Source organism: Biomphalaria glabrata, chromosome 1 (assembly GCF_947242115.1).
Source record: "Biomphalaria glabrata chromosome 1, xgBioGlab47.1, whole genome shotgun sequence".
NCBI classification, from domain to species: domain Eukaryota; kingdom Metazoa; phylum Mollusca; class Gastropoda; family Planorbidae; genus Biomphalaria; species Biomphalaria glabrata.
Genome location: NC_074711.1, coordinates 60,291,834 through 60,315,570, shown reverse-complemented (window position 1 = coordinate 60,315,570; position 23,737 = coordinate 60,291,834). Strand labels below are relative to the sequence as shown.

Here is a 23,737-nt window from a genome sequence, read left to right as displayed (position 1 = left end):
GTCATGATTTTTCATTTTCAAAAGTCGGTTGTAGGGCCTACAGTTGATACGCTTTTAAGATTTCACTCCAATGCCCGGTCCATGCAATGTTATGCATTAGCAAAACGGCCTACGTCATTGAAATCACGGATATAAATTTATGGATATTTTTTAAAGTCAATAATTGCACGCTAACAGTTTTTGTGCAGAGTGTGTAACACAAGTTCAAACTGTTGGTGCTCTGGCCAAGGGCCCAATGTCATGAGACCTATTTATTTTGCGCTCGTTTAGAAGACAACTCGGTATAAAAGCACTTGGTTTTAAAGTGGCACAGTCCACGAACCCACTCGCTCATGTGAAGGTCACTAGGACGTTCTTAAAGCAAAATAATGTCAGACAAATTGATATCGAGCTCCAATATTTAAATTCGATTTCTATTTAAAGCGACACGCTCAAGAGACCAAGAGTTATTGAATAAGGTGTTGCCTACAGATAGGCTATGTTATTTCAAGAGATATATTCAATCGGCTTTCACGGAAACATTGATATTGACTAGTTCCAGCATACAGGACAGGGAAGTGGCACGACCAGATCTTCTATCAGACTATGATTGATACCGTGACAAACCCTGCCCTTCTAACACGTAGGTAGGGGCTTTACGTACCTTTAGGTGGGTATGTATCAGAAGTTGTACATTTATAGGCAGGAAGGGAAAGCAGAAACCAGGTAGCCTGTGCACTAGTGGAACTGTCGGGTACAAGGGACGACATCATGAAGTAGGGCATATATTTTCTTAAGCACTCTATGTAAGTCATATAAATCTCTCTTCATATAAGCACACTAAGCCTCTACTATTTTATAATGTCATTTTTTTTTATTTCATGATTTTATAACATGATTATAAAAGTCTTTTTTTTTCTTCTACTGTAGGACCTATATATAGTATATTCATATTTTGCTTGAGCTTATTTTCTTATACACTACAAAACATTTTGTGTATAATGTCCGTCCGTCCGTCTGTCCCGTTAAGATCTCGTAAACTAGAAAAGATAGTGAAAATCCGACATCATAATATTTTAGACCATTCAAAGTTCTGATGCAACGGCTACTTTTTTCTTTTCTGAAAGCGAAAAATCTAATTTTTTAAAATCACTTATGCAAGCAGGTTTTTTTTTATTAAAAATACCCCACTTTTACAACTATTCACTATTAATAGTAACAAACACGTGAGGCTCCTTAGCAGGGTTAATTACTATTTACCATATTTTTAACACATTTATGCTAACGCTTTTAGATTTTTTGGCAAAATTTTTTTATTTTTGTTTACATTTGTATTGCTAAGTTTAGTAAGTTCTGTTATATTAACTACTACATTTACACACACAAAAAAATAACTTTTTTTTTAAGAGAAAAAATCTATTTAGTATACATATAAGTTGGACATAATTTATAACAACAATTAATAAGTAGTTTTTCATATAGCATGAACTGTAGTGCAGGGCTGCTGCAGTAAAACACTGAACTAAAGGATTTTTTTTTTTACGGAAATGTTTTTTTCTTGAGGAATATGAGATTGTCCGTTGACAAAACAATTAGAGCAATTCTATATTCATTATAAGACATTAGTTAGGCCAGGTTCACATCAGCCTTCTTTCTCCATTCTTCTCTGTTATGACTCATTTGTCTTTGATAGAATTGCATTCTGATGTTCTTTCTGAAAATATTCAAGCCTGCCTTTTTACCTGCCTGGGTGGGCCACTTCGGGGGCCGATTTTGAGTTTGTGTCTCCTCACAAACTGTCTTTGTAACCTTGTTTTAAATAGTTTGAGGTTTCTGTATATGCGAGATACATATAGATCTAATAGATAGACAGACCTATTCCTAGCAAAGCCTCGACAATCGCTATCAAAATGATTTTTATAGTAATCAAGATTTGAAATAAACTTAGGCTTCGCGGTAAAGAAGCATTAACAGAAACTTTGCTGCATTCTTTTCTCACTTCATGTGCGCTCTAAAGCAAAGATTACAGCAGATTGTACAAAATTAGAGCTCAAAGACGAAACTGTTTGATTTTTTAGAGTAAATTCATCGACTTTGTTTGTTTGTTTGTTTTGTTTGTTTTTATTTCTTATGATATTCTTATCTATTTGTTTCTATTTATTGTTTTTTTTTACTGTTTCTTTCTTTGTTTCTTTGTGTTTCTTTTTGTTTGTTTGTTTGATTCTTTGTTTCTTTTTTTTCCGTTTATTTATCAGTTTGTTTCTTCATTTGTTCACTTCTTTGTTTCTTTCTTTATAAAACTTGTTCATGCCCAAACACTTTGTAACATGACATCCCACAGGTCACAGGTTTGACTAACATTTCTTCAACACACACACACAAATATTGACTGTAATGAAAGAAGGAATGTAGCTCAGAAACTCAAGTGCATTAAATATTTTCATAAGGTGAAGGGTAAAAAAAGAACGGCCACCTTGTTGATTAGACAATCATTATCGCATAACAATTTATTTTAAGATATTTTTTGTTACCGGTACCGTCTCTGACCGTCTTGTAATCTTATCTCTGCTGTAATAATACGGAACGGAAGAAATACAAGGGGAAATAGAGGGAATGGTCTGTCACCTTATCTCAAGGATCCTTCCACGAGTTTCGTCTCATCTGACGTGTCAACAGAGGGCAGCTTTTCTATCTGTACAGATTGTCAGGCCAAAGATTACCTGTTTTTTTGTGTATCAACGTATCGTCTATGCAACCTGACTTAGCTTCACAGTGCTACCATGGCTTAGCTTCATAGTGCTACCATGACTTAGCTTCACAGTGCTACCATCACGTAGCTTTTTAATGCTAACATGACTTAGCTTAATATTGATACCATGACTAAGTGTCATATGGCTACAATGACTTAGCTTCATATTGCTAGCTTGTAGTATCTAGTTATGTTAGTATTGTTTGCTGTGATCATGTTTACATGAAAACTAAATATTGCATTGCTAAGTGTCCAAGGCTTTACAATTGTAACTGGCATGTGATGCAAGCTGTGATACAATGACAATATATATATATATATATATATATATATATATATATATATATATATATATATATATATATATATATATATATATATATATATATATAACAACAATAATAACTTAGCACAGGAGTTGTTCTGTCTGAAATTACAACGGCTTGCAGGGCCGGATTTACGCCAGTCTGAACTCTGTCATAGGCCAATCTCTCTCTCTCTCTCTCTCTCACACACACACACACACACACAAACACACACAAACTTACTCACTCTCTTTTTCTATAACTTCCAGTCTTTTTATAAAGCTTATATCAAATCACTCTACCTGTCTGGTAAAAGGTTTGTACACGTTATTTCTGCCAGAGCCACTCTCGAATTAAGTTGAAACTTTGCATAATTAATCATTGGCATAGACAAGACATGAATCAATAAAACAATTTAACCAATTAGTCAATTAATTACTGGTAATTAATTATTTTGTTTGATACCAACAAAGGAAATCCTTCCACATTCAATGATATGGCTAAATATGTAGGGTTTCGTCTTCTTAGATAATTGAACATGTTATGTCTCCCACACCCATTCTCGAATCAAGTTTTAATTTTAAACTATTATTTATTGTACCTAACAAAACATTAATCAATTAAAAAATTAACCAATTAGTATATTAATTATTAATAATTAATTATATTTGTTTGATATCAAATAAGGGAAATAACTTCTAAAGAGATATAATTATAAGTGTGTAGTTCTTTAACAAAGATATTTTTTTTTAAATAAAGGATTTTTATATATAATTTTTTTTGTTCCATTTCTCATCCTATTTCTCTTTTCTCTTTCTGTTTTCCCATAATGTACTCTCTTTTTATACTTTTCAAACTTGTGTTTATCTTTATCACTTTTTCACTTTAACTTTCTAAATCTCTCTTTCTATATATATATTGTTATATCTTAATTATCTTATCTTATAGATTACAGACGTTACTTCAAAAGAGAAGATAATTACGACCTGCGTATTTCATGTGTCCTGCTTGTTAATCAGAGACTTAAGCTCTGCTTACTCGATGGTTATAATCTTACTTATATCTCTCTATCCACCATCTCTTAAGCATTGTTTTTTTTTCCAAAGCTCATATCAACTCACTCTCTGTGATTTATATGGTAAGCACTACACTTTGTACAATAATACTTTTACAAAGCATATGTCAACTCATTCAGTCTGTCTGCATGATAAATATTTGCAAATTTCTAGGAAATTCGTTAGAACTGTTTTCGAAATCCGTGTTCAGGTTCCAGCTTTTTGTCCAATGAAGATTTTACATGCTGATAAGAGGATTCATAAATGCAGCTAAAACCTTGACGGGATCACGCTAGGGGGTTTCATTAAATATTTAAAATCTAGATGTAGTCTTTTTTGCAAAACGTATATCAACTCACTCTGTCTGTTTGTCTGAATGTGTGTCTGTCTGGCCAAAAGCTTATACACGTTATTTCTCCCACATCCATTCTTGGATTAAGCTAAGATTTTGCACTTATTTCTTTTACCTGACAAAAAAGAATCAATTTAAAAATTACCAATTAGTTAATTAACAATTGGTAATTAATCATTCTGTTCGGTCTCTCAAACAAGGTAAAGAAATGGTACTTGAGTGAAGTAGTGATACAAGCTGAATTTTTTAGGTCGCACTCATCAATTGCATCAAACAATGTATAACTATACAATCTTCTCTAGTCATACGTACCTCACTAGCAGAGTGGTTAGCACGTCGGCCCGAGAAGGCGCGAACCTCGAGTTCCAGCTTAGGTCTTCCCTTTTTTTTTTAAATGCTTTTGAAAACCTATTACGGTAAAATCCATTCAGATATCTTTTTTTTTTTTCTTTTTCTCCCCCCCCCCCCCCCCCCCCCCAATTTTCCCAACTTGTCCAGACAAGTGCTAGGATCATAACGTAGTGAGCAAACTAAAAGCATGAAACTAGCGCTAAACAATAACAATAATAGTGAACAAATAGATGCTATCTTACTAGATTTTTCCAAGGCTTTTGACAAAGTTCACCCCCATAGTTTGCTTAAAAAATTAAAATATTTCGGCATGAATGGTCCATTGCATCAGTGGATTAAAGATTTTACGATAGGGAGAGAACAAACTGTAATAATAAATGGCTCTAAATCAACACCGATAACAGTAAACTCAGGTGTACCCCAAGGAACAGTCTTAGGTCTACTACTATTCTTAATTTACATAAATTCTTCTTTTTCTTCTTCATCGTTCTCATTGTTATGTTGGAGTGTTCAGATGACTAGACCAATACATGAGATGAACTGCGCAGTGGTTTCCAAATCAGGGAGCTCTCCATATAGTTTTCTTTCTATTGGGGTGATTTGGAGACAATGTCTTATACGGGCCTTTTGGTAAAGAGAGCAGTTTCGGAGGACGTGGTCGGCATTCTCTGGTGATACTCCACATGGGCAGATTTCACTGGTTCCAATTTTGAGCTTCCGGTGCATGTGTTGTCTCATTCTGTTATGTCCGGTCCTGAGTCGAAAGATTAGACGTTGGTCTTGTCGGGATAGCTTATAGTAATCGTCATCTTTCTTGTGATTTGGATGAGAGCTCGTCCATTTCTCATTTATTTTGTTTACAATTAATTTCTTCATTTCTTCTGGATAGAGTGCAGAGTTTATTTGAGAGTTAGTTCTCCCACTCTTGGCGAGTGTGTCAGCCTTCTTATTTCCTTCTAGTTGTATATGGGCTGGTCTCCATTGAATAACAGTTTTTTTGCTTTTGTTGTTGAGCTTTGTAAGTGCTGTTCTGAGGTTTTTAATATAAGAGGAATCAGAGTTTTGCAAGCTTTGGAGGGTTGTTTTTGCATCGGTTAGAAAGACAATCTGACTGTGAGGGGAACTTGGATGATTTGCTAGCATGGTAGCAGCTAGTGCTAGTGCCTTCCTTTCTGCTCTGTGACTGTCAGAGAGCTTTCCAGTTGCAATGGATTTTTCTAGTTTTCCTCCATCTGGCCATTCGATAAGTATTCCAGCTCCTCCATTCGTGGTGGCTTTATGGGATGAGCCATCCGTGTAAACTCTGATCCACTGATTGCTAGGGTAATTGGTATGTAGAAAACAGTTCACTATTTCCTTGAGCTCTGTTGGTCTGTAATCAGATTTTCTTTTTATGTTTTCAATATGGTCCCTTATAGTAGGAAGAGGGCTTTCGTCCCAGGGTGGAGATTCGTTATAGTGTATCGAGGATTCCAGAGTAATTTTTTCAAGTTGGTGTTTCTTTTTAAGGTTTAGAGATTCCTGTATGAAATTGGTTCTTTTGAGACGGTTTTTTGTGCCAGTTTTGTGGATTTTTGTTCTGAGGGGGTGCTTTTCCAAGGTTTCCAATTTAGTGAATTGGGAAAGGATTTTTATTTCTCTTCTTTCATCCAGAGAGATCAGGGCAGCGGTTTCCGCCATAGCTCTTATGGGTGTTGTTTTGATTGCTCCTGTCATTATCCTTAAATCAATATTTTGAACCTTGTCTATTTTTCTTAGGTTGGTTTGCCTGCTGAGTTCCATGCTGAGGCACCATATTCTAGTACAGGTCTTACATAACTGGTATAGGTCTTTTTCAGGATGTTGTGATTTGCTCCCCAATCTGTGCCAGCTAATTTTTCAAGAGGGATAGTCTCTGGATGCCTTTACATAAATGATTTACCAAATTGCATTACTTCAGGAACAAAAGTTAGATTATTTGCAGACGATTGCATAATATATAGAACAATAAAAACAACACAAGACACAGATATTTTACAAAGAGAATTAGATGAATTACAGAAATGGGAATCAAATTGGAGCATGTCTTTCCGCCCAGAAAAATGTGAGCTGTTAAGAGTAACAAAAAAACTAAAACAAATTAATTTCACTTATCTTATTCATGGCAAACCAGTAACACAGACTAAAAACGCAAAATACCTAAGTGTTATAATAAATGAAAAACTGTCATGAAATCCACATATTGATGAAACTATAAAAAAATCAAACAAAGCATAAGGGTTTATAAAAAGAAATTTCTATAAATCAAATAAGAACATAAAAGTAAAATGTTATTTAACCTTGGTTAGGCCAATAATAGAATATGCATCCTCCGTTTGGGACCCCTCAACTCAAGAAAACATTAAGAAACTGGAACAGACACAATATAGAGCAGTGAAATTCATAACAAACGAATATTCACATTTGACTAGAGTAACACCTTTAGTAAAGTCACTAAACTTAGAAAGATTTCAGGACAGAAGACTCAAAAGTAAAGTAGCAATTATATATAAAACACTGAACCATAATCTTCAAATACAAAAACCAAATTTAATAAAATACTCTGAAAGACGCAAAGATAAAGGCACATTCCTCGTCCCATATGCTAGGAAAAATTTGTACAAATACTCCTTCTTCCCTAGTGCTATTAGGGCATGGAATGGGTTGCCTGAGCTAGCCAGGAAAACCAGTGACTTAGAAAAATTTAAGTCATTGGTTAATATGAATGACTAAATGCATGACGCGTAGGACGTAATCATCTTCTTTTTTGAAGTAACGTCTGTATTATATAAGGTTAGAAGATAACAATGGGTAACAAATATTTCTAATCGCACAGATTTATTGCTGTATCTAGATCTATTACAAATTTAATTACATGACAGATCCAAACTAATTGATACAATTACACTTCGTTATACATTCTTTGTTGTTGTTTTTGTTGTTGTTGTTGTTGTTTTTGTTTAAGGTATTTTGTATGTTTTTCGAGTTTACTCTTTAAATTGTCACCAAGAAAAAAATAATTTTAACAATAATTATCAATATCTATGATTATAGGTCTATTATATTTTTCTACCAAACTCTTAGGACAAAGAAGGATACGACCACCAAGACTGATCAACGCCTATGACTGAATCTAATGTTTTGACTGCATCCTCTTCTATTTACAACCAACGCTCATCCAATAATGCAGCCACTATTCACGAAAGGATGTCGACCCACGCGTCGCAATCAAAAGTTCAAGTTCTTATGGAACGAGCCACTCCGAGAAGTGTCTGTCCAAGTTGATGGAAATGTGATAAGTGTTCAGTGACAACATCTTGACCTGAGTTATCAAGATACTATCGAGAACTGAGATTTCCAAAGAATACTTTCAAGTAGTCAACAAAAAAAAAAAAAAACTATTCCGAAAGTGCATAAAAAGTCGGAGCACGAGTGAAACAAATATGAGAGGCAAAACAAAAGTAGAACCAACAGCATCGGTAGGTAGAGTTCCAAATCTTATTCTAGTTGTTGTTGTTTTTTTACATTATTTAGAAATCTTTTACATTTTTTTGGTCTTCTATTCAACATAGATTTATACAAGGGCTGCATAATGAGATCTGATTCTTGAATCATTACAATTTAATGGTCAAATTTATTGATAAAAATATTTTTTGGATAAATAATTTAAATGTCAGTGTCAAAATGTAATACCCTTTTTTTTTCTTTTCAAATTCTTTTTGACTTCAAAGAAAACACAACAACAAATACACGTGTGTATGTGTGCGTCTATGTGTCGAAGGTGGGAGAGGGTAGAAGTTGTCTGTTTCTTTATTTGACCTTGGTTAAACTGCTTCTATCAACTCGCTCTGTCAGATACAGTTTCTATTATTTCTCCCACACCCATTCTAGGATCAAGTTGAAACCTCACACAATAATCTGTAGTACAGTACCTTATTTCTGCAGTATTTATATATACTGCACCGATTTTTGCGGTTATTCCCTTTCAGATATGCTTTGTTTTGTTTTTTTAAGATATTTTGCTTGTTTTAAATTTCCGTTTGATATTTTGTCATAAATGAACAGGGCAGATGGTGTTCTGGTTGTTTTAAAGGCGCCATCTACAAATAAAAAAAAAAGAGAGGGGAAGAAAGAGATAAAATTTAAAAAAACATAAAGAGATAATGAGAAAGAGATAGTGGGCCATTTGCTAACCCGCAAACACATTTAAAATAGGGGGAGCTTAGATTTCTTATAGTTATGCATCTGTCATTGGTTATTTTCATTTTTATTTTGTTTTACTCTTACTTTTTACCGCTATCAGCCGGGAACTTTAGAGATCTAATTTTACATAGGATTGGGTTGAAATTGAAGAAATTATATATTGCATTGAAATGACATAGTTGTAATGTAACATATAGATTTAAAAATCTGTTCTTTTACGGTGTGACTAAAGGATAATAAAGAACAAAATGTAACAATAAACATATTCAAAAATCTTTTTTCATTGTTTATGTCATAGAGCTGAATGTTTTATACCCAAGTCCCGAGTAATTAATAATTGAGCTCTAATGTCTATTGACTTTGTTTTATAAGATGAAACTACGTTTTACTGCTAGAGATTTTAGAGGCTTCGAAAGCTATTAGGCCTATTTTACCTCCCTGCTCTACTAATCCTGGAGGCTTTAAGAATGAAACCTTTGTTTATACACACTTTTTTTGTACCTAGGGATTGTGGAAGTTGAATGACTAGTCCTAGTGCGCTAGACTTTTATTGTCGCCATACATTGAGTATACACGTTTGCCTTATCGTTACAGCAAACATTTCTATTGAACTACAATATACAAATATTTCACTCTTTTTATTCATCGTGTGATGAGCGCTAGTCTGAAAACCTAAAAAGATTTATGTAATGGTCATGCAAGCTTTGCGAACCCACTCCTAAAGCATCACCCTACGGTTGACCATATTACTTAAAAAAATAGCGTGAGCACCACTGTATTAAACGCTTTGGAATAGATTTACAAGATCGATTGCCAGTCTAAATGTTCTGAGATCATGTCATCTGTGATCCTAACTACCGCTTCGGATTGGTCAGTGACCTGCGTTTGGGGTATAATTGAACCTGCACCAGGTAGCCGGGCATCACGGGAAACTCGCCGCCCCGCTCAGTGTGCAGTATGTCAAAGTTGACGTGAAAACGACCAGACTCGCGAGGTGCAGTACTTTGTGGTGAGGGAAAAAAAACTCTGGCCAGGTGGGTGACATAGGATGTAGGCTATTGAATAAGGACACCTGGTGGAAGCGCGAAGTAATAGCGAAGCCATGTTTTTATCTTAAGTGTTTTGACATTCTATTTATCTTGAAGCTCATTGTAAGTTATTTTGTTTTGTATTATTTTTTTTTATTGTATAATTTAGAAAATGGCCCTGTTTTCCAACAAATTTGACGGTTTAGGTATAGCTTATGTTTAAAAAAAAAATACTTTGGTTTGACCGTTAAAGTTTTTTTTTAAATATAATCATCTTAAAATTATAAACTGGGCTATTTTGAACACACTTTCAGCGGGTATTCCCGTACTTGACTCAAATGTTTCTTTATATTCGGTAAAGAGTTTAATTAATAAATGGTCGTTCTTGTAAATTTGGCGCACCGTCTTATGTAGAAACGGGCTGGACTGTAATAGAACTGGATTGTGTAAGCTCAATGGAAGGACTCCTTGTAATATGAAAGAATCACAAGAAATAAATAGATTGAGAAATGAGAGACCACCATCAGAGTCATAAAGGGGGAATGGATTTCAAAAATACTTTTGTAAGTTGTTTCTTTGAAAAAATAATCTCTAGAGCTTTAAGCATAAAAAAATAAGTAAAGTATCAATGTATATAAGTATAAAAGGTGTTTTGAAAGGAAAGGAAGCGGGGAATATTTTCATTCATATCAACCCTATATAGTCATATTATAGCACAGTTTAAGTGTCGTCTAATCCACCACACTGTTAAACAGAATGAAATGATAAAACACATATCGCTGTAGTTTAACTAACTCTTCTCTTCCCTCGCAGGAAGAGTGGAAAGATGCAGATGTTTTACTAACAAACCTTAAATGAATTCTACTTAAACACATTTAATTTGAGTTATAAACTTGGGGAGCCACAAGAAGGAAAGAGTGGGATTCTAATAACTGTTTGGATAGCTATATCCAACTAGTAGTCCGTTTATTGCTGTACTGTATCATAGAAAGCGCCTTGTTAATTAAACATGATGGCTGCCTGACTTTGTGGTATGCGCTCTGGACTCTCGAAAGTTCCAGGTTCGAACCCTGCCCGCTGCTATACCCCGTCGTCCTTAAAGAAGGTTTCGGCTAGGATGTATCTATCTCTCTTTGTGGCAGTTTAAATCTCGAGGGGCAATAGCATCCCTTTGCAATTTCTCATGTGACGAAAGGGGCCAATCCATGATACTCAGCTGATACTCAGGATGATAAATATAGATGGAGTGACCTGTCCATTGCTGGGGGAAAGCCTAGGAGGAAACTTTGCTTGAGTGAAATATTCAAATCTGACAGAGCATCCAAAACATGTAAAACAGACAACTCTTACAGATTTCCTCTGACCAGATTGATTCGGAGCTACATTACGTTCTAAATGAAGATATTGTTACGAATCTCACTATCCAGGCTCTCTGCAAACTGCACCATACACCACCAACTTAAAGAACTTGACAAGTCAGGGCTCCAAAATAACGTAAAGGTTTAATGTCCATAAATAACAGCCAATACTGTACAATTGGCAGCACGTAGAACAGTACAAATAGCTCTGCGATAACAAATATCTCTCCGATAACACCGTTCCGCCGTATCAAGTCTTGCACTGGCCTCTCCGTCTCGTTCCGGGCTTGCACTGGGTTCAACAGTTCAGGACTGACTTCACACACTTGGGCTCGTTGTGTCGGACTCGATCACAGACCAAGATCAAGACGCCAGCCGTCTCAACTGTACTTGACAGTACTCCGCACAGAACCGTCGTAATGCTCCGTACAGAACCACACCGCTGAACTGTGCTGTAGTCGACCGGACTGTAGTGAACCGGGCTCTGAACCCCTGCCGTGAACCTCCTTTCTGAACCTTGCTGTATTGAGCCCCTTTTCTCCCGTCTGGACTGCGACACCTCCGCTCTTTATATAGGGTCCCTACTGGCCTTCTAGAACCGGACAGAACGCCCCTCGACGTTTCTAGGTGGTCAGATGACTATAACTCTCGTGACGCTCCTGAGCTCTGTTCACGTCGGCGATCCTTCCCGAACTGTCCTGTTGACCCTCGACTCGGCTGACAGTGTAACTCGTCACGCTTGACCGCTCGTCTAGCGCTGGCCTGGGGCGATTTGCGTCGGCTGACTACACACACACCACTACCCCCATCTGTGCCACCACCAGGTTTATAACAATATATAGAGATATCTTTCGCTAAGTTTCGCACATTACAATGTTTCATATTGACAGTTTACTTTCGCTTGCATTATATAGTAGACAACTATACACATCTCTTTCATTGTAATTCATTCAATATTTAGGTGATTTTTCTAGAGCTAGGACTTAAGGGCCATTGTTAAGCTAACTTAAATAATAATTCTTTCCGTCTCACTTTCCTGCCACTTTTTATGAGTCTTAGGTGGAACCTTTTTGTGGTACTGCCGACGTCAGCTAATTAATCAATAGTTCTTTTGTATAACTATTTTTTTAAAGTCCTGTGGTGTGCAAGAACCAAGACCAGGTGCAAAGACTATGTCTGGTTTAATATTCACCCCACAGGAAGATTGATCGATTTGATTTTCTAGTCCAGTTGACCGTGTTACCCGTTTATGTTGTCCCGAGGTTTGGTACTTCACAAGTGTTCTACTGACCTATTGCCGCCAATCTTTAACACCGTCCAGCCTTTGTTATCTTCCTATCTTTTTTTTTTTAACTCTTTCTTTCCTAATTAACGATACCATCGTTGATTTGACCTCATTAAATAAAATAATTAAATTAATGTTTGGTTTTATAAACTTTAATTTGTGTTATATATAAAGAGCATCCATTCTCCTATAATTATATACCAAAAGTAACGTTTTCTGATTTCAAACAAAAATGTTATTGAAGTTTAATCATAACAGGGTAGAATGTACAAATGTGAAAAATGAACGATTCTGTCAAAACGTGCAAATAATTACGGAGATCAAGAGTTAAACTGTTTATTTTCATTTTCTTAGAACTGAGAAATTAGACATATGTCCGGGTAATGTCCCTACTACAAACTAGAACTACTTTTTTGAATATTGGTTTAGATTAAGATACAGGGAGGGTTAGGAATAAATTGTTTTATTTTAGTATTTTGGTGTGTATTATTTTATTTTGTTTCATTTGGGGCCCCCAAACTCACTTCGCCTAGAGTAAAGCCGGCCCTGTCTGTGAAAATAATAATGAAAACGAGCCATGCGTTGTTTTGTAGCCAAACTGTTGTCTATGTAACATCATGATTTGTTTCTTCTTTTGTAATTCATTTTCTTCTATTACACCTGACTTCTGCTCAGCAGACGTCAAGTTTGACTATATTTTTTAATATAAGAATTTTCGATTTTAAAAAAAGGGGAAGAAAAAAAAAAGAATGATATGCAATGGTCCAGTACCCAAGTAACGAATGCACTGTAAAGAATTCATTACCCAAGTAGATAATGCAGTACTAAAGTAACGAATGCAGTACCCGAGTAAAGAAAGAAGTATTAGAATCACAGTATCTTTAAATAACAGAAAAAATAGAGGTTATCTTTACAAATAGAAACATTCGGCCTATTTTGTTAATACAAAAATGTTACTGTTTTCGGTTTAGTCCGGAACCGACTTCAAAGTACAAAGTGTCGATCATAAAAATTACAAAGTGTCTATCTTAATAAGTACAAAGTGTCTATCTTAATAAGTACAAAGTGTCTATCTTAATAAGTACAAAGTGTCTATCTTAATAAGTACAAAGTGTCTATCTTAATAAGTACAAAGTGTCTATCTTAATAAGTACAAAGTGTCTATCTTAATAAGTACAAAGTGTCTATCTTAATAAGTACAAAGTGTCTATCTTAATAAGTACAAAGTGTCTATCTTAATAAGTACAAAGTGTCTATCTTAATAAGTACAAAGTGTCTATCTTAATAAGTACAAAGTGTCTATCTTAATAAGTACAAAGTGTCTATCTTAATAAGTACAAAGTGTCTATCTTAATAAGTACAAAGTGTCTATCTTAATAAGTACAAAGTGTCTATCTTAATAAGTACAAAGTGTCTATCTTAATAAGTACAAAGTGTCTATCTTAATAAGTACAAAGTGTCTATCTTAATAAGTACAAAGTGTCTATCTTAATAAGTACAAAGTGTCTATCTTAATAAGTACAAAGTGTCTATCTTAATAAGTACAAAGTGTCTATCTTAATAAGTACAAAGTGTCTATCTTAATAAGTACAAAGTGTCTATGATACTTCTTAGCCGTTATTTATATAGCGCCTATCGTTCTCCCAAGAAAGAGAAAAAACTTGACAATAGTCAAGTGGCATTTGATCTGAATATTTTATTGTGAGAGTCTTGGTAGGGTCGAGAGAGACCATGCCAACTTGGAAGTGATGATTCAATAACAACCAAGTCTGTACGATTACGTCTGTACTGCAGGGCAGGTTTCAGAATACAGTGAATGGCGAATAGGCCTATATTGTTTCTGGCGGGAAAATCTTTGTGTCGGGGACTATTTGTCTCTCGCAGCTTGACACAATTGAAAAGTGTGCCAAGAGGTTGTGACAGGAAAACAAGAAATGATTAACAACCCAAATATTGGTTTATATGTCGTGATCTATTCCGTTAGAGATGGAAGGGTGGAAGGGTGGAAGGGGGTATACGGTATAAACGATAGGATAAAAGTAAACTGATGACAGACTGTACTTAGCTCAAACTTTGATGAATCCTGCCAATCACCACCAATTTCAATGCCTAACCTTCAGATGGTTGTCGGTACCGGTGTCACGTTTTTAGTAGAGAGTCTGACGAGTGTTAATACACTATAAGGGTAGGGCTAATGGACCTAAAGACACGGAAAGATGGCGTTAAAAAAATTGAGGTACCCGCCACACTACAATAGCATAGAGCTGACTAGTCCCCAGTGCTAGTTCCCTGTACAACATAAAGAAAAGCACGTGCGTTGGCTCAATAGAAATTTGAACAGTGACGACGCGCTTTCTTTTCCTTTGCACTTGTGTCTTACATTAGTGTTGAAAGTACGAAAACCTGATCCTACGGAGTCAAGTGGTTAACAAAAGCAGACTTCTGTAATTAACTTTGGTTTTCTTCTTTGTAGTGCTTCCATAAGTATGTGTGTAACTGTCAAAACTAGAATAACTGACCTACTTATCGATTACCAATATCACTTCGTCACTTTTTTATATTTTAAAACCAAAAAGGAGGGGGGGGGGGGTAGCGGGGCGCAATAGATTGTAAATGATGGTAATGTGCTCCTGTTCCTGCAGCCGGATTAACTTCAGTTCCTTCCCCTTGGACTCATGTGTGATTTCCGGCTGTTCTGTATCTAATTGTAGATCTGGGCATTGCACTCTAATGTGTTGGTTAGTTTTAAAACAGAGAAAGATTTTCTCATCGGCACCTGTTTCTTATACAATGTATTGTATTCTAAATACGTTCTCTTTACCATGGCTGTAGAGTTGTGTTATAAAGTGTATTATTTAGGGTTTATGGCATAGCCTATATACATTTTCTTTTTCCTTGCATTGTCTCTATAGACAGAATTCTAGCGTAAGCAATGTAGACGGGCCAATCAACTCAAAGTTCTTAGTCGGATCCAAACCATAGTTACGTCCAATAAAGAGAAACAAATGTCTTCAAGAACGAGGCTATTACTGAATTCAATAAGTGAATTGCCGACAATACGGCATCCTTATTATTACGACATTACCTCCCAGGGTAAATACGTTATTATTACGACATTACCTCCCAGGGTAAATACGTTATTATTACGACATTACCTCCCAGGGTAAATACGTTATTATTACGACATTACCTCCCAGGGTAAATACGTTATTATTACGACATTACCTCCCAGGGTAAATACGTTATTATTACGACATTACCTCCCAGGGTAAATACGTTATTATTACGACATTACCTCCTAGGGTAAATACGTTATTATTACGACATTACCTCCCAGGGTAAATACGTTATTATTACGACATTACCTCCCAGGGTAAATACGTTATTATTACGACATTACCTCCTAGGGTAAATACGTTATTATTACGACATTACCTCCCAGGGTAAATACGTTATTATTACGACATTACCTCCCAGGGTAAATACGTTATTATTACGACATTACCTCCCAGGGTAAATACGTTATTATTACGACATTACCTCCCAGGGTAAATACGTTATTATTACGACATTACCTCCTAGGGTAAATACGTTATTATTACGACATTACCTCCCAGGGTAAATACGTTATTATTACGACATTACCTCCCAGGGTAAATACGTTATTATTACGACATTACCTCCTAGGGTAAATACGTTATTATTACGACATTACCTCCTAGGGTAAATACGTTATTATTACGACATTACCTCCTAGGGTAAATACGTTATTATTACGACATTACCTCCTAGGGTAAATACGTTATTATTACGACATTAACTCCTAGGGTAAATACGTTATTACTACCTATGATAATTTAGTAACCTACAAACGGAGATTACCATTTCGGAAGACATGATTTTAAGTCAAGTTTCGTTATTGGTTCTATTGGACAGAACTATATATAGGTATAATGTATATATAGGTCTGTGTTCTATAGAATGTCACAAACATGACGTCACGGAGAATAGTAATTCAAGATGGGAGTTCCAAAAAATAAAAAATGTGCTGTCTAGAAAATGCTGGATTTGTGTACTAAGTATAGAACGTTCCTAAGTCTATAACAAGGGAAAAGAATGAGAGACTCCAATCGCGCACTACAATCACTAAACTCCTTTGAAGTGAGTGAAAGAGGTTCAAATCCTCTCTTGCAAAAGCCCTGGGCAGAAACCCTGTTGTTGTATGCAATGCATGTAGGTCCCCATTGTTGTAGACGGTCGGTGACTTGTAGCCCCAAACTGCTGGAAGACTACTGAACCACTGAAGGCATTTTATATTTTAAAACTTGAAATAACTTGAAATAAATAAATTATTCTTTGTGAACAAGACTAAATAGAACTTTGGTTACAAAATAAGCCAATTCAACTTGAGATAAAAATAAAATAAATACAGTAGACTTTAGTAATAATATAAAATGGTATACTGGACGAAATCTAACTCACTACAAAAACACGTCTTTTCACTCTGGCGTTCTGGAATCGTCTCTCCTACTTAAGACAGCTGAGGACAATACCGCTAATGTTGCATCATTTACACTGCATAGCTAACCTCTTCCCAACATCACCACAGAAACACACACACGCACACACACACACACACTCCATAACAACCATACAAGAGAATGAAGCTTCAATTCAATGCAATAGACCTAGTGGTCTTACTATAAGGACATTCTGTTCCTTAAGAAAACGCACTCTTATTACATTGAATCCTTCGAAGAAACTGTGTTTCCGTTTGGAGTATACGTTATTGTTAAAATCTAAACAAAAGTTATCAATTAAAGTCGCTTGTTAATTAACTGCGTTAGTGAGTCAATCTACGTTCTGAAAATACACAGACCTTTGCCTACTCCCAATAAAACACCACCCTCTACTCAAACGTTATAGATCCGCCCACGGCTTACAGTACATTAATAATCATGCGTTTTACATTTACTGGTTGATTATTTCAGCATAGAATTAATTGTAAACTATCAAAAGTAATGTTTTAATCTCAGGTCAAGTGTAACACGTAGCGTACGTGAAGATTTATTACAGAAGTAAGACTGCAGGGTAAAAATACCTAGAATCTGGGTTTTAAAACCAAAATGAAATGAAAGTGTTGGAAGTGGTGACAAGCCCCAACAAGACCATTGCTGGTCACAAATAAGCTGTTAATGTCGATACGGGTTCTGTGTGTAAGCGACTCCGTAGTTTCGGACAACTAGCGACATGTGACGTCATTGATCGGCTCCCAGGTATCAATAGTAGGTCATAGGGTAATTGCCTCCTTCAAAGGTTCGGTGTCGTATTGCGGTTACCCCCTGCACGAGTCAAGCTATTTATTGATTGACGACTGTAGGAATACTAGAAACCTCAAGTCAACATAGCACGCCTTGAAATGTGTTTATATTGAAAATCTATCTATCTATCCATCTGTTCGTCTGTCTGTCTACCTATCTAAACGTATCTATTAAAAAAACTGGAAAAGATATTGAAAATCTAATTTGATATTTTAGAGCTTGCACAATTTAGGTGCAACGGCTAATTTTTATGTTCTGAAATCAAATCGTTTTGTTTTTTCAATAAAAGTTTTAAGCTTTTTTTTTCATCAAAATACAAAGTTTTTAAACGTTTTTTTTTTTTGGCTCTTATAAATTAGAGAGTTGATTATTACATCCGTAAGGCTAGACTCACGATGAACCATACCTTCAGAACAATCATTCATAGAATACTTAGAATAAAAGGTGTTATAATAGATTTAATACCACTCTCCACCAACCAAACAAAACAGTGTCACCAGTATTCAATTACTTTCGCGCGGCTCACGTCTATTTTGTGTAGAGTAAGGGAGAAGTTTTGATTGTTGATAGTTTGTACTTCATTACTTCTGATATTCGAAGTTTCCCTAATGTTACCTGCATGGATTGCCAAGCGGTTGACCCATGAGTGGACACTTCAGGGGTTTACCTTAGAGATGGGAAACGAACCGAACCCGAACCGAACGAACCGAACTCGAACCTCACTTATGACCGAACCGAACCGAACCCGAACTTTGAAACTGCTTGGTACGAACCGAACCGAACGAACCCTCCTTTTCTTAACCGAACTAATTTTGCAATTTTTACATCCCTTTTTTATATTTTGGGTTTAAAAAAAAATTACTTCAATATTTTATTTAAATTTTATTTAAATTCTAATGATTCCGTTATACTTTGAAAACTTGGGAGGGGGTGGTGGTATTTTCAAAAAAAAGAAAAGCGGCTCGCTTTGATTCCCATGGGTTTTTCCGTACGTGCCGACTCTCCCCTAACCTTGAATGTTCGCGGGCTGTTTGCAATATTGGTTTTGAGTCGAATAGGCGCCCTCTAATTAAATCTAGATCTAGATTCAAGTTCCTAGTAAGTAGAAAGTCAACATTAAAACATTGACACTTTTATTTGAGATGGCTGTTAGTTAAGAGTAGAATATTTTTTTTGCCGATTAGAGAGTGTAGATATAAATAGGTTCATTTGGGTTCTAGTTTAAAATAAATTTTAATTATCTTCTATTAAGTGATTAATTTTTACAAAATTTTGAAGTATTCCATATTGGAATATTATCAGTGGCGTAGCAAGGGTGGGGGAGGAGGGGGAGAAATGTACCCCCCCCCCCGGGCCCACATGAGGGGGGCCCCAAATTAGTGTTTTTTACAATAAATATTCAATATTACGCAAAATGCAGGGGCCCCCAAAGAGGTCCAGCCCCTCCCGGGCCCCCTAATGATGAAAAATTCCTATCTACGCCCCTGAATATTTTTACTATTATTGTTTTGCATTGATCATCAGTATTTTTAATGCAGCATTTCTCAAACTTTGGGTCCTCTCAAGTGGGTGGGGATGTTTAGTATCTTGAATTGGGGGATGGGGAGACGCAACTTCTTGGTGTCATAGAGTGTGTGTGTGTGTGTTTTCTGGTGGCGGTAAGAAGAGGTTAAGCGATTGATTGGTGTTTATGCATTAACGATGATGAAATTAGCGTAATGCAAATGTGAAACGGCAAACAATCTTGAGACATGAAAGAGTAAAGACGTTGTTTTTGTGGTGACCTAGATTTTGTTTAAATATCAGTATATTTCATTAATATTACATCTTTATCACAAGTTAAATATGTGAATATTGTAATAATAGTTAGGCTATATTGAGTTGTTCACATAAGAACTTTATTTGAAAGTGTATTAAGTTTATATGTTATTTTAAGGCTTGTCTTCGAGTCCGAAGATTAGTGAGGAATGCAGTTTTTCCCATGGCTGCGCAGGCCCAGCTGTGACCTACATATTTTGCCACATCCATGGCAAGCATAACCACTGTTCGCATGTTGTCGATTTAGTTTTTCTTTTCGCGTTTGCGTTTGTCCCCGGCAGCGGATTTTCTTTTGGTCTCAAAAGTGTATCCCGCGGTTTTCGGGAGTGAACTCCAACTGACTCGTTCTAAGGTCACGTGCAACCAGGTGCTCTCTTCTATGTCAGCTAAGGAAAGTTGACTCCTAAGCTGGTCTTTGAAGCGTTTCCATGGGGCGCCTCTGTAACGTTGACCATCTTTTAGCTCACCAAAAAAAAAGACTGCCTTTGGCATACGTTCGTTTCCCATACCGGGATACGTGCCCTGCCCAGCATAACTGTCGGACCATAAGAAGTCAATCTATACTATCCTTAGCCGTAAAAATATAAAACGCCTATATTGGTTCAATTGTACTAGCTGTTTGTAAGCGATAAACCAACGACCAACTAACAAAGAGAGGGGGCTTCGAAAAAAAATTTTTTATTTTTAGTGTAACTTATCTGAATATTAGTATAATTACATGTTTAAAAATTAAAATATATTAAGTGGAGATGAGATTTTATCTTCTAATAAGACCTTGTCAACTGAAGACTGCTTTTTGCGAGGCGCGTATGCACAATGTGGGTCAAAACGTTTTGAAGAAAACATTTTAAAACATCTCCGCTAGTGTGATTCTTCTGCATTTTTTTTTTGTCTCGGAATAGTCGAATTTCTTCCGTATATTGCAATTTATATTAGTGACGACTTATGTGTGAAAAAAAATCCTCGATAGAGACGTCTTTACATGAAGAATATTTCTTTAAAAAGATCACGCCCATTATAGAAGTACGTGCGCAATATGTAGGCCTACCTAGAATGTCCCTTGCATAATTCTATTGACCAGGTCTGCCTCTTTATTATTAGATTTAATATGGCCCTCGACTTTTTTATTATGATAAATAGTGCGTTCTGAAAGAAAGCACATCGATATTAGCCTTTAAAAAAAATTCGCTTAGCGCCGAGTCACGCCCTGAATGAAACCACTTGCCTACTTGAGCGAAAACCTGCCGCATCTTTATTTCTATCTCCATTAAGAAATTTTTAAAACGCTTTAAAAATATTAACATTTACATATCAATATATTAAAAAAAGACTATAAAAAAAAGATTATATTAGACCTGACCGAACCGAACCGAACCCGAACTATACTCGTCATCGAACCGAACCGAACTCGAACTTAAATCTGACCGAACCGAACCGAACCCGAACTTTAAAAGTTGGGTTCGATTCCCATCTCTAGTTTACCTTCAAGTTTGTATTTACACTATTATCAAATTATAAGAACATTTTATTTGAAATTTATTAGCGGCCCCCGAAAGGGGAAAAGACGCTATTAGTTTTGTGCGAAATGTCTGTCCGTCTGTCCGTCCGTCCCGTTTAGATCTCGTAAACTAGAAAAGATATTGAAAATCCGACATCACAATATTTTAGACCATTCAAAGTTCTGATGCAACTGCTACTTTTTTTTTCTGAAAGCGAAAAATCTAATTTTTAAAATAAGTTATGCAAGCAGTTTTTTTAAGAGAAAAAGCTAATTAGTATGCATTATAAGTTAGACCTAAATTAAAACGAATAGTAATCTTGTAAACTTCATTTTCGTGCATTTTTTTCTTTATTGCATTTTTTTTTTTTTTTTTTTTTATGAGCATTCGAATAAGAGATTGATTAAGTAGCTAACACTTGAGGATTTATTTCTGTGGATTACTTGTGTTTCTGTGGGGTTTTTTGTGTTACTGTTTAGAGTGGACGGCGCGAGGGTTGTGTAGTAAAGTACTCTGTAGTTTGTAGTGTAGTTATCGTCTCTTTTCTGTCTCTGTACTTGTGATAAACCCTTGTAAAAATGTCAGTTAAGACATTTTTTATTGAAAAAAAGGACCTGGATGACGGACTTGTCCACGCCCCAGGTACCTTGCTTCTAAAGCTGTCAGGCCAAGGGGCTGTTAAGGCCACTATGGCGAGCCTAATAGAGTGCCTGAAACTAACACCGGACGAAGTGAGTTCTCTCTATCGCTTCGAGAACCCCTTTGTCTGGTTCCTGGTCCCAACATCCGCCCGAGTGAGAACCCGTATACTAGGGAAATCATTCGGGAATGATAGGGACTTCAAGGTAGATGTCTTTACCATAGAAGACGAAAAAATCAGGGTTACCCTTCACTGGGTAGCACCAACCATAAACAAATCAAAGATAGGAGAAATCTTTGGAGCCTTTGCAGAAGAAGGCTCCAAGATAGAGCCAATCAAGCTAGGCAACTCAGATAAGTGGGCGGCTTGGATCAAACTCCGCAAACGTAGACAACAGTGCTGGCATTGCGGACAGGATCAGCACTGGTCAAACCAGTGTCCAAATAGGGCGAACCCCAGACGGGACCAAAACCCCACAGAAGGTGCAAAGGAGGTAGGAGGGAAAATGGCCCTTAAAGGGGAGGGAGAGAAAAATCAATCCGAGATTGATCAACAGCTAAAAAAAGATGGCTTCACAATGGTTGAAAGCAGCAAAGGAGGGGAAAAAAACAAATAGAAGCTATGGGAGCTACTCCAAGTGGTCACCCCCCACCTAACAGCCCTGAAAACAAATCTAAGCAAAGTAAAAAAATTAAAACATCCGGAGGGGCAAGTTCAGCACCCACCACCCCAACCAAAATAACAAGAAAGAGGACCCTCTCTCTCTCTTCCTCATCAGAGGATCTAAACGAGGATCCCCGGGTAGAGGAGGAGAAAAGAGAGGAAGAACAGTTCAAGCTCGAGCTGAACTTTCCAGACTCCCCGTCAGTGCTAGTCATAGATGAGGGCGAGGACCCTAACACACATGCAAACACATAAACAACAAAGCAACTCTTAAAGATAAAACGCACACACACACAATAGAATAACAAACACGCAAACCAATCTCACACACTCTTGGCAGACATCAAAATTTTGACACTCAACATCAGAGGGCTTAACAATAAACATACCTACATAGCACACCTCACAAGGAAATACAAGCCAGATTTTATCTTTCTGCAAGAGACCAACACACAGTTAGAGTACAAGGCCAAAAAAGCAGTCTCTCTTATGGGCCTCCGGGAGGGTTATTTTAGTTTAGGTAGAAAGCCACGAGGGACAGCCATTTTACAAACATCCAATAGGTTTTCAACCACACACTCATACCAAGACAATAGCGGGAGGATAGTAATAATTAGGACAAGCTCACAAAAACACACATACACGTTAGTCAACATTTATGCACCCGCTCAAAAAAAAAAGAGAAACACGAGTTTTTTGGAATGCTAAGTGACATTCTACACACTCAGTACGCAGGAGAAAATTTGATAGTAGGGGTGATTTAAATTACATTGATTCCCAATTAGACAAGCAAAACACAAACACAGAGGGTCCTACTCCTCATGTAACAATTAAAACGCATGACTATTTGGGGGGAGTCATCAAGGCTTTCCGGTTAGTAGATGCCTATAGAGAAGTAGAGGTCACGGGCCGGGTCACCACGTTCAGGGACAAGGCACACCAAATAGAAACACGGATAGATAGAGTGTATGTGCCAAGGGCGTGCGAAACAAAAAGTGTAACACATCTCGTAGAGACGTTACAATATACAGACCACAAAGGAGTCTTAGTGGAACTGCTGAACCCAAAACTAAAAAAGAAAAAACAAAAAACACCGATCTAGAAACTTAACAA

The 23,737-nt window shown here is 36.4% G+C and overlaps 1 protein-coding gene across 6 annotated transcripts in view; it reads left to right on the top strand.

Annotated features, from left to right (window-relative positions):
* The window catches only part of LOC106074452 (uncharacterized), a 42,026-nt gene that overhangs the window by 4,269 nt on the left and 14,020 nt on the right, over nucleotides 1-23,737 (top strand). Inside the window, exons 1-2 of one of the 6 annotated variants that reach the window (XM_056005318.1) lie at nucleotides 295-622; nucleotides 7,894-8,288. In XM_056005318.1, coding sequence (XP_055861293.1) covers nucleotides 8,253-8,288 — 36 coding nt within the window. In that variant the 5' untranslated portion in view covers nucleotides 295-622; nucleotides 7,894-8,252. The other 5 variants (XM_056005311.1, XM_056005297.1, XM_056005331.1 and 2 more) reach the window with 5 other exon arrangements.